The 13,119-nt window shown below is 39.6% G+C and overlaps 1 protein-coding gene across 1 annotated transcript in view; it reads left to right on the top strand.

Moving 5' to 3' along the window:
- The first annotated feature begins 3,601 nt into the window (after positions 1–3,601).
- LOC138852345 (uncharacterized) overlaps positions 3,602–13,119 on the top strand; it is a 29,516-nt gene continuing 19,998 nt past the window's right edge. Inside the window, exon 1 of the mRNA XM_070082354.1 lies at positions 3,602–4,153. Coding sequence (XP_069938455.1) covers positions 4,052–4,153 — 102 coding nt within the window. The 5' untranslated portion in view covers positions 3,602–4,051. The remainder of the gene's footprint in view (positions 4,154–13,119) is intronic.

The raw sequence follows: 13,119 nt of genomic DNA, 5'->3' as shown, positions 1-13,119 counted from the left end.
GTAGAGTTATTATTGAAAGAATTAAGTGTAAGATGGAGAGTAGAATAGCAGATGAACAAGGAGGCTTTAGGAAAGGTAGGGGGGGATGTAAACCAAGTGTTTACAGTGAAAGAAATAGGTGAACAGTATTTAGATAAGGCTAAAGAGGCTTTTGTGCATTTATGGATTTGGAAAAGGCGTATGACAGGGTTGATAGGGGAACAATGTAGCAGATGCTGCAAATGTATGGAATAGGAGGTCGGTTACTGAAAGCAGTGAAGAGTTTTTATGAGCATAGTGAGGCTCAGGTTAGAGTATGTAGGAGAGAAGGATATTGTTTCCCAGTAAAAGCAGACCTTAGACAAGGATGTGATGTCACGATGGTTGTTCAATATATTTATGTATGCGGTTATAAGAGAAGTGAATGCTCGGGTGTTGGCAAGAGGTGTGAAGTTAAAAGATAAAGAATCTAACACGAAGTGAGAATTGTCACAGATGCTCTTTGCTGATGACACTGTGTTCTTGGGAGATTCTGAAGAGAAGTTGCAGAGGTTGGTGGATGAATTTGGTAGGGTATGTAGAATTAAAAGTGAATATAGGAAAGAGTAAGGTGATGAGGATAAAAAAATTAGGTAACGAAAAATTGGATATTAGATTGGAGGGAGAGAGTATGAAGGAGGTGAATGTATTCAGATATTTAGGAGTGGACGTGTCAGCAGATGGGTCTATGAAGGATGAGGTGAATCATAGAATTGATGAGGGGAAAAAAGGCGAGTGGTGCACTTAAGAGTCTGTGGAGACAAAGAACTTTGTCCATGGAAGCAAAGAGGGGAATGTATGAGAGTATAGTTGTGCCAACGCTCTTAAGTAAGTGTGAAGCATGGGTGGTGACTGTTGCAACACAGAGAAGGCTGGAGGCAATGTAGATGTCATGTCTGAGGGCATGTGTGGTGTGAATATAAAGCAGAGAATTCGTAGTTTGGAAATTAGGAAGAGGTGCAGGATTACCAAAAATATTATCGAGAGGGATGAGGAGGGGTTGTTGAGGTGGTTCAGACATGTAGAGAGGACGGAACGAAATAGAACGACTTCGAGAGTGTATAAATCTGTAGTGGAGGGAAGGCGTTGTAGGGGTCGGCCAAGGAAAGGTTGGAGTGAAGGAGGTTTTGTGTGCGAGGGGCTTGGACTTCCAGCAAGCATGCGTGAGGGTATTTGATAGGAGTGAATGGAGACAAATGGTTTTTAGGACTTGATGTGCTGTTGGAGTGTGAGCAAGGTAACATTTATGAAGGGATTCAGGGAAACCGGCAGGCCGGACTTGAGTCCTGGAGATGGGAAGTACAGTGCCTGCACTCTGAAGGAGGGGTGTTAATGTTGCAGTTTTATAATTGTAGTGTAAGCGCAACTCTGGCAAGACAGTGATGGAGTGAATGATAAAAGTTCTTCTTTTTCGGGCCACCCTGCCTTGGTGGGAGACGGCCGATGTGTTAATAAAAAAATATAGTTATACATTCACACATGCATCCATACATTCGTGGTTTGGTTGGTGGCTGTAATTATTGCAATATAATGTTGGGTAATCCATGGGTGTAGCATAAAACTTTATTGTGAAAGTTGTGCTACTGTGAACTTATCACATTTTAATTTAACTTCAACACCAAGCTCCTCCATTTATCGTGTTTATTCCGAGTAATTTACTAGTACTGAGCATTAAACAGTTCTCTATAATAAGGGAGCAACCTTTCTTAACGATATTGTAACTAAATATTGTATGTTAGCTGCGGAGGCAAATATAAATGCCGCCAATTTTTCCCCATCATCAAGGACTGCTGGCTACCAGCCAACTGGCTCCTCCATCCATGTTGGTTACTTGTTTATTCTCTGGCCAACCAGCCAGACCTCCAGGGCTGGCTCACCCTGCTAGCAAGATGCCTTCATCCTGCTAAACTTATCATGATCCAAGGAATTAAAGCTATGGTCTCACTTTTTTTTAATTATTTCTCTCTTATCTCTTATCCTGTGTAATTTACACTCTATATGATAATTGCACTTATTTTTTTTATATACACGGGGTTTGACAATAACTAAATAAACTTACTAACCCCAATAGAAATAAGTCACTTTGACTTTTTTGAGTAATCTAGACATATGCTGCTGTGTATGATAATTAAGTATTTATGTGCACCTGTACCTGATTGTTATTATCAAAAAGAAGCCCTAAACCTACAAGGGTCATACAGCGCAGCAAGGGAGGGAAGGATGCAGGGGTATTGGGTAGCAAGAGGGAGAGGGATTATTATTAAGTCATGGAGTGCAGCAGGACACCTGTACCTGAATAATCTTACCTCATTACTACCCATTCCTCAGACACTCCATGACCCCTACAAATACATTTATTTCAACATACATTCGCTGTATGGCCCTTGTGGTTTAGCGCTTCTTTTTTTATTATAATAATAATTCAACATACATTGTTTAAACAGAAATAGGTAACACTTGAGTGCATGCTGGAAGCCCATGGTTATGCAGAACATTTTGGTTTAGTGCTCTCTATATGAATATATTAACATTAATACGCCTGTCACATTTTTTTTGGAAACAAACATATATAACTGAAGGGGTATCATGCCGTGTGCAGGAAACCTTTATTATAGGGTTAAAATCTATAATTAAACTTTAATGTAGTTCTTTGTCTTTTCGATATAACGACATTCTCCCAAAATTGTACATTATAACTTAGTCATAAATACCGCACTATACATTATAGTAGTGACTGATGACCAGAGGTAGAATCAGTCACCCAGGCTGCAAGCCTCTGCTGACTGAGTGACTGTTCATTTTCTAATTCTATATTTAGGTTACGTCCAGGGCAGACCCACAAGCCACCTCTCAGATCATACAAATTATTATTATAATAAAAAAGAAGCGCTAAGCCACAAGGGCTATACAGCCAGATCATACAAAGACTCTTATATACTCGTGTATATACGATACTAACGTACGCAACTCATTACCATTCCAACATTGAGGCCTTTTAAAGATTTTCTTCTGTTGAATAACAGTACAAATAATCCCTATGTTGAGCAAGAGAGTATTATATGCTTTGTAAACTACTCCATTTAGAAATATAGTGATAAAGCATGTGAGCTTTAATGGAACATAGTTCTTTTAAAAAGCGTATAACCTGGGGAGTCAGCGGGTACGCTGTACAGCTGTGCATAACCAAGCTTGGTAAATTGTTTTTGTTGCTAGCCGCCGCAGAGTGAGCCCTGAGCAGCGAGCGACCAATGAGCGCCGCCGCAGAGTGAGCCCTGAGCTGCGAGCGACCAATGAGCGCTTACCCGACGCTACCCCAGCCTCTCCCACCCTCCACCTCACAACACTGCAACTGCCACATATTTACTCTCTTACATAACTTAACCATACTCACAGCTTGATCATCTTGTCTCTTTTTTCTTACTTCACGATTTTTTATAACAATTTTGAAGTTCCTATCCATGGCATTCATTATTAAGAAGAGAGTATGGGAAATAATATATAAATAGTTATCAGATGTGCTGAGGGTGAAAGTTGTGAGAGGTGGGCTGTGATTGGCTGGCTGGCGTGACGTCACCAGCACCACCACCACCTTTGTTGTGATTCAATGGCAGAGCAGAGAGGGAGGAGAGTACACTCGGCCGCTCTCGCATTTTGCTTGAGTAGTACACTTCTGAACTGGGTTTGGCAAGAGATCGCCGAGTACATAGTTCACAACAGGTGTAGGAAACGCAGGGAGATACTCAGAGTTGCTCATTTATGACGAGCGAGTGGCAAGTGCTCCGAATTCTTGGTGTGCTGTTCACCCTGCTGGTCATAGTGACGCCATCTTTGTGACCGACCACCTTCAAAAGGCTCTTGTGTCAAGAAGTCGCGGCGCAGTCTGCACACTCCCCAGTACTGATATGTACAAATGTTCAAACCGCACATATAATATGAGCAACCAGTGAAAATAATACCTGAGATAACATTAAGACTAAGCCATTTTGGAAGCATAGGAATTGTCGCCAAGCCTTTGTGGAGAAGCAGCGTAACAATGGCTGGGACCAGGTCTAGCCCTACACACAACCAGCCCAGCATGCGGCTACACAAGCTGCAGCAGAGGCATCACGAGGGTCTACCATGCACAGCACAGCAGGTAACTTACCACTATATTTTCTGTCATGAATGCGTATATTCAAGAATTTTTGCGTATATGGAAAACGGGAACTGTGTGGCAGCTGGTCCTTTGGCCTAGAACTCTGTCAAGGCTAATAACTAGTACCTCAGTAAGCCTATAAGCTAATGTTTGGCACCCTCAAAACAAATATTTCCACTAATTTATTGGGCTATTTTATACCAACCTAAATTTCCCTCAGTGTTGTTATTTAGCAGTTTGTTGCACTGTACTCATTGCTAGCTCGTGCTTTCAGGTCTTGATTGCCTCCCATTTTCCCAGGTGCTTATGACCCTTAAGGGTTTAGAGCTTCCCAATTAGTTTAATATTTTTTTAATTGTATGCCAATTTATTGTTTGGTCTCTTTTTTAGAACTATATAAATAATTTCTTTCACGATTTGGTGAAATTTTGTCACTTGTTCATATACAGTATATACATATATATTCCCTTTATGCAGTTGTAACACTCCTCATTCTATACCTTTCTAAAGTGTAATTTTAGTACTTGTAATTTTTATTTTCATTGTATTTGTATATTCTGTAATAAGACCCCAAACGGGACCAAACTTAAAATAGACCTAACCAATAATATACACACTATTTGTGGTGAATACTAGTGATCTCGCCGATGTTATACCTTCCATTTCTCCAGGTTTCTGTATCACCCCCAGTGAATTTAGCACTACTCGTGAATGTAATAATTGAAGTCTTTGATTTCCCTGGATAAACTTGTACAATATTGGAACTTGGCTGTAATGTACTGCTAGGCTATGCTAAAAAAAAGTCTTAGATTTGTTGTAAACATTATATAAAACTTTTATCCAATGATTTACTGTGCTGGCTAAAGTTGCCAACCAATCCCAGAAAAAATACTCCTCACTCTACTTAGCATTAGGAATTAACCAACTTGTGGCTTGCATCTTGGGGATTACCTGAGGGCCTTGGTAGAAATAAGCCACACTGAATTTTTTTGGTAATTAGTTGTAACAAGTGATATGCATGCCCTGATGGTTAATGGGAAATGTATGCAATACTGGATAATTGATGACTGCTCCTTGAATTGTACAGTATTAAGCTGGCTTTACACATGATATATTTTGTTTTCCAGTCAGTAAGAAACGTAGCTTAACCTTATTTTGCCATTGTTCTAAGCTTATGTCTGCTGTCTTTGTTTTTTGTGATATAGGCTGCAGTACTAAGCATTGATTGATTGACATGCCTCTCATGCAGAAGGAATGCATTATTTATTCTTACATCTTCCAAAATAAAAATAATGCATAAGAAATACTTGTTTATTCTGTTGTGTAAATAGCAATTAAGCTAACTGATAAAAAACATTTGAAAAATGGTGCTCTTTGAAAGCCCAGTATGTATGTATATATGTATGTATGTATACATGTATGTATGTATGTATGTATATATTTATTATTATTATTATTATAAGGTAGTAGGTTGGTAGACAGCAACCACCCAGGAAGGTACTACCATCCTGCCAAATGAGTGCAAAACGAAAGCCGGTAATTGTTTTACATGATGGTAGGATTGCTGGTGTCTTTTGTCTGTCTCATAAACATGCAAGATTTCAGGTACGTCTTGCTACTACTTGCACTTAGGTCACACTACACATACATGTACAAGCATATGTATACACACACACCCCTCTGGGTTTTCTTCTATTTTCTTTCTAGTTCTTGTTCTTGTTTATTTCCTCTTACCTCCATGGGGAAGTGGAACGGAATTCTTCCTCCATAAGCCATGCGTGTTGAAAGAGGCGACTGAAATGCCGGGAGCAAGGGGCTAGTAACCCCTTCTCCTGTATATATTACTAAATGTAAAAGGAGAAACTTTCGTTTTTCCTGTTGGGCCACCCTGCCTCGGTGGGATACGGCCGATTTTCAAATAAATTTTCCCCATAAGAAATAATGTAAATACAATTAATTCATTCCTGACACCCAGAAGTATTTAAACAAAAAAAATTTTTACATGAAGTATAGATGTAGTGCATAAACAATACAATGGGACATGATGAATGAAACATTAACAGCATAACACTTACCTTTATTGGTGATTCTTCTTAGTGTATGGAAGACTGGAGGAGAGAGTGTGGATTAGTTACTGTTTGGAAGGGGAATCCCCTTCCATCAACACCTCAGGTACCAAGTCCTTTTCTGGGGTTACATATTTCTCTTCTCTGTTTCTTAATGCCATTAGGACCAGCTTGAGAGTCACTGTAGTCCTGTCTCGCAAAAAAAGTGTCTAGTCTCTCTTTAAAACTTCCCTAAAATGGGCCAAGACTGTAACTGCATAAGTTGCCGATATGGCTTGCAACATCCTTCTCAGGGTGATGTTTCTCCATAAATCTTTCCATCCTACCCCACATTTCAAAAATCTCCTTAATTTCTGAAGAAGGCACCTTCCATCTCTCTGCCTCCTCTGCAGCAAGATTCTGAGTTGTGATCTGTTGCTGTTCCTGCTGAAGTTCTTGTAGCTCCTCGGTGGTTAGCTCTTCGTTGTGGTCCTCCACCAACTCTTCCACATCCTCCAAACTCACATCCAACTCCATGGAACTCCCCAATGCCACAATAGATTTCACAACTGACATAGGCTCATCAGGGTCATTCACAACCCCTTCAAAATCCCTCTTGTGGACACAATCTGGCCACAATTTTCTCCAAGCAACAACAGCTTCCTTGATTTCCTTTTTCTTTGCCACGATGGAAGATATGGTTGTATGAGGTTTGTTATACATCCTGGCCAGTTCGGTCACATGTACGCCACTTTCATATTGTTCAATGATGTTTCTCTTCAATTCAGTTGTATTTCTCACCTTTACCAAAGGCTTGGTGCTAGGAGCTTTCTTTTGAAGTCATGGTAGCTTATTTAGCACTTGCAAGCACTAAAATAAATGGAATACAATGTACGTATTATGAAATATTTCATATGAACAAGTGAGGGGACCATTGCTCAATGGTAAGCTGGTAGCCCCAGAATGGAACGATCAAGTCGTCAATTTGGGCATGCCATCGGTACGGGTCGAGCACAATGCGTAAGTCTCGCATAGAAGCAAATCCCAGTAGAAGGTCACCAGGGAAAGTAATCTGGTCGACAACAAGAAAAGCAGCAGTAAAGTCTCTTCCTTGGATAGTAAAGGTGAGCGAAGTCTGCCCTCGGACTCGCAGAAGGGAACCAGCTACTCCAGTAAGGGAAGTTACAGTAGTTGGTTCAACGAGGAGGACACGGCGTAACTGCTTCTCTTTAAACAAGCTAGACCTAATGATATTAACTTGCGCACCAGAGTCCATGAACACATGAATGGGCGCATTATGGACAGAAGCTTGTACTAAAGGACCAATCGTTTCGTTAGGAGTTATATGCAAACAGAAAGGTGAGTTGTCATCGGAGAAGGCATTTTCTACTTCATCCCCAAATTCCTCTACGTCAGAGACGTGTGAAGCAGCATCAACAGCAGGGCTGTCAATCTCAAGGCTGGCTAAGGCTTCATAGGAATTTTGGACTGGGATGGTGTACTCATTATCACCTACTACTGTCACGACTGGACGAGTAGACTTGGGTGCTCGGATTCCCCCGAATTGGAAGAATGAGCCTGGTTCTGGTTAGTTTGTGAACCACGACATCTGTTTCCTCTCCTGGCTCTGCGATTGGAACGGCCATGGAAAGACCTAGAGTACTGCATGTTGTAGAGAGCATTGCACTCAGATGTGTCATGTCCATGAATTCTATGATAAGTACAGTAGGGAAGATCTGATTGGTACTCAATCATCAGTACGACGCTTCTTAGGGTGACTGTCATTACAATTAATAGCAATATGGCCATGGTAACCACAATTGTAGCAAATTCTTTGACTGTGGGTACTGTACATACTACGAGTGCTACGGGAATGATAGCTCTTAACACTTGCTTTGGATGATGGACGCGAGTGATTAAGGTTGGGAGTTTTGGTAGTAGCACAAACTAGAGGAGGTACAGGATTGGACAAGGTGTTTGGCATAGACTTACGATAAGGGAAGGTTCCCTCGGGACACAAATTTCGTACATGGATTAGAGCTGCAAGCGGTCCCATAGTAGCATCTAGCGGACTTGAATTGTATACATACATAGATGTCGGTGGCATTAGTTGTTTAATAACTCCAAATGCAGCTAATTTGGCAAACCCTTCCAGGGCTGGTTTATCGTTATCTTTAAGGTACTTGGAATTTTGACCTGCTTTAACGAATGAGGACATTAGGTTATTAAGACGAAGAGCAAACTCATCTAATGACTTCTGGTCTCGGAGCTGTGCAAACTAATTCTTTGAGAACAACGAACGGATCGGTTTCTCGCACCGGTTCAAGATAATTGCGAATTAACTGTTCATAATCTTGCCACCTGGTTAGATCTTGGAAGTCCTTCATACGAATTAAGTTAAATACATTTGAGGCTGCTGGAGAACGGGCTAGACTCTCCTTTCCGATACTTATTAAACAACTCTCAGATGGAAGACCATCAACTGAAGCATTAGCTCTGGCTCTAACTGAGGTAAACCAACCTTCAAGGTTGTCTGGGTCACCATTGAACAATGGCATAGCATCATACGGATCACAACTGAAATTACGCAGGCTAGAAGTCTGAGTATATCTATTGTTTGATAAGGAGTTACTCGAATTTTGGGCTGACGCATTAATGGTTGTACTAGCAGCATGTGTTGAGGCATCGCTTGAGAAAACTTGAGACATATTTGCAAAATGTAAAAAAAAGAATTTAGAGAACAAAAGAAAATGTGGCTCAGAACACACAACAGTGAACTTAAATTGGGAAAAAAAATGCTTAACTATTCTGCATAAGTAATTAAAAATTGACAGGTCACACAGTAAGCAAAGAACTCACAAGAAAAATATGCAACTGAACAAACAACACTTGAAAATCAAGAGAACTTGTACTTTACTCAAATCTGATTTGCTCAACTTTTACTTTAAATTGAATAAATGGCACAGTGAGTTGTCTTTACTTTCAATGCAACAGGAAAATACACAACAAAATAATAAATCAATCAAAAAAAAATGTTAAAATGGACTCAATAAATCTTGTGCACAATTAAGAAAAACTGAGCAAAAACAATTCACTAAAAAGAGAATAAAATGGTACACAAAGAATAAAATATTATGCACAGAACAGAGCATAAGAAACTGCACTGAAATAAACTGTAGCAATGTTGCAAAATTACAATTGCTAATCAACAAGTACTGCATAAAATTTTCTGCAAGAAAACTTCAATGGCAACACAATATTTGCACAAGAATTATTGCAAAATGAGTCAATGTGCAATAAAAATTATTACACACACAAGAAAAGAAATATATCAAGGAATGAACACTTTAACTCTTAACTGCACTCAAGCAACACTTAACAAGCAAAAGAACAATTTACTCTAAAAGAAGAACTTAAAAATTGCACTAAGAGTGAATTTGTTCAATGAAACATGAAAAATAATAGGTGCTAAAACACATAACAAAAAAAAGTTTGAACACTTACAGTGATGCAGAACACAACACATCAACATAAACACAATACTAGAATTTTCTTGCAATGAAACTTGATGTGTGAAAAATTTTGTAAAAATGATTTCTTGCTTGCACAAAATAATGGCACTATTGTCTGTGGAAATAAGACAAATTAGACACTGGCTAAATGAAAGAATATGAACACAAGAATGTTCAACACACAGGGAACAAAACAAAAATACACAAAAGCTGGGAAGAAAAAAAAAATATAACAGACAACACTGAGTTGTGATGCAGAATATGAGGTGAAAAATTTACTGAAATACTTCACTGGAATACTGAGAACACTAGGTGATTCTGAAGTGTAAACACAAGTTCTATACTGCTCATATGTTTCACACACAACAAAGGAAAAACACTAAGTACTTACTTCAAGTGTATAAAAAGACACACAACACAACAGACATAAGATAATGCACGAAAATTAACACTGAATTAAGGAGATTAAAAGAAATTAATGCAATCAGTACATGATAAACACTGAGTCTGATCAAGAGTCACTGAATGTCACTAAGAGAAAAATCACTGGAAACACAAAAGAAATGTCTCAACACTCGCAAATGTCTCTATGAAAAAAAATATTATCGCTGTAACGACTTGGTGAAGAATGAGGTTGATGGTAGTGGAGAGTAGAGGATTGTTTATGTCGTCTTGCTGCTGTCCTCTGCACACGTGATCGTAGAATTGCGCTTACATCGACGAGAGACACACACAGGAGGCTTTTAACGGTGGTGCAAAAACACACTCTAGCTCTTGACCCCCTATGTGGTCCTTAAAATATAGTGCTACAACCCTTAGTAGTTTACCAAAACACTGAAGAAGTTAGGTGAGTGGGTAATGGCTGAGTGAGGCGTCTGAGGCCGCGTGGTGAGTGTAGTTGGGTTTGTGGGTATAACAGGGCTAAGACCGGCAATGGTGCGACACATGGTCGTGAGTGGCCTATGGGTTGAACGGCGTAAGCCTCACTGAGAACAGCCACACTGCCGCGAAGATATTCTAAGCTGGCTAGCTTAAAATACACCCACGAAATACTACAACACCACAAGGATGAAAAAGAGAACTCAGAATTGCTTGGAGCTTGAATCACAAGCGATGAAGACTACTCACGTGGCTTGCTTGAGTACTGGGGTAAGACACCTGGGTTAGTTGCTAGCTGGCTTATCTTAACCCTTCACACAGAATAGCTTGATAACTTCTCACGATGAGCACAGCAAGGGTGGAAGCTGGCTTGGCAGGCAAAGGAATTGGATGAAGTTGACTAGGCTCGACTGGGCTTCCTCACCACAGACTGGAAGCTGGCTTATTTTGCAAACTCGGGTCAACCCCTCGGGAGTGATGCAAATAAGCAGATAAACACTAATACAAAGAGACTGACCAGTGGATGGTGTAGAAGCTGGTAGGAGCTTGGGCGATTAGCTGACTTGAGGTAGCTGGCTGGGGTTAACCTTCTCGGTAGGCCTAGTCACAGGATGTTTATCTCCAGAAATCGCTGTAATCGCCAGAATTACAGGCCCTAAGCTGCCACCATTTATCGTAGGGGTTCTTAAATGGAGATATCGTGGGTTGAAGGTAGACACACTTGTTGGATGGTAACATATATTGTCAGAGTCTGATGATGGGAAATGGAGCCCACTGCCTTGCCTGTCTTCGCCTGGGTGTCTACGCCGACTGAGAGGGAGGCAGAGGTACGAGCCTACACATGCGCATCCCGTGACGTCACACAAAGTCACAGGCCTACAAGGGATCTCCTATCTAAAGCACATGGATGATACTAATATGCTATGCTATATAACACAGGGATCAGCAACTATGTTGACATATTTATATGAGAAGATTTAAGACTTTATTGTTGTAGTCGACAGTGTTGAGTAACACCACACCACCTCCTTTGTCAGCGGTTGTAATGACGATACTCAGCCAAGTTACCACTGCCAACGTCCAACAGAAATTGAAGCTATCACGAAAACTACAAGACCTGTGTTCCCACAGCAAATGGAGCGAAATGGGACGACCAGAAATCATAAATAACTTATCTTCCTATACACTAACCGTCACCGAGACAGAAGCCCTCAGCCTAGGGCTCAAGTTTACTACTGGCATCAACAAGAAACATAATCTGGTGGATATGATAACCAAGAACCAACCTTTTGGAGACTCCGAGTTTCAAAAGGGCTTTGTCCAAGGAATCATCACTGCTGCAGCTACTGAGCCTTCAAGACCGGTCATTCCCAGAAGATACATCCAAGCACTCAGGAACTTGGCCAACAACGATGATATCGTCATTACAACCGCTGACAAAGGAGGTGGTGTGGTGTTACTCAACATATTTATATATATATATATATATATATATATATATATATATATATATATATATATATATATATATATATATATATATATATATTAATATTATTATATATATTATATATATATATTAATATTATTATATATATTATATATATATATTAATATTATTATATATATTATATACATATATATTAATATTATTATATATATTATATATATATATTAATATTATTATATATATTATATATATATATTAATATTATTATATATATTATATATATATATTAATATTATTATATATATTATATATATATATTATTATATATATTATATATATATATATATGTATATATATATATATATATATATATATATATATATATATATATATGTATATATATATTTTATTTTTTATTTTTTTATTATCACACTGGCCGATTCCCACCAAGGCAGGGTGGCCCGAAAAAGAAAAACTTTCACCATCATTCACTCCATCACTGTCTTGCCAGAAGGGTGCTTTACACTACAGTTTTTAAACTGCAACATTAACACCCCTCCTTCAGAGTGCAGGCACTGTACTTCCCATCTCCAGGACTCAAGTCCGGCCTGCCGGTTTCCCTGAATCCCTTCATAAATGTTACTTTGCTCACACTCCAACAGCACGTCAAGTATTAAAAACCATTTGTCTCCATTCACTCCTATCAAACACGCTCACGCATGCCTGCTGGAAGTCCAAGCCCCTCGCACACAAAACCTCCTTTACCCCCTCCCTCCAACCCTTCCTAGGCCGACCCCTACCCCGCCTTCCTTCCACTACAGACTGATACACTCTTGAAGTTATTCTGTTTCGCTCCATTCTCTCTACATGTCTGAACCACCTCAACAACCCTTCCTCAGCCCTCTGGACAACAGTTTTGGTAATCCCGCACCTCCTCCTAACTTCCAAACTACGAATTCTCTGCATTATATTCACACCACACATTGCCCTCAGACATGACATCTCCACTGCCTCCAGCCTTCTCCTCGCTGCAACATTCATCACCCATGCTTCACACCCATATAAGAGCGTTGGTAAAAC

The sequence above is a fragment of the Cherax quadricarinatus genome, chromosome 7 (genome assembly GCF_038502225.1).
Source record: "Cherax quadricarinatus isolate ZL_2023a chromosome 7, ASM3850222v1, whole genome shotgun sequence".
Classification (NCBI taxonomy): Eukaryota; Metazoa; Arthropoda; class Malacostraca; order Decapoda; family Parastacidae; genus Cherax; species Cherax quadricarinatus.
The sequence above is the reverse complement of the archived record's forward strand: the minus strand, read 5'-3'. Positions and strand labels throughout refer to the sequence as shown.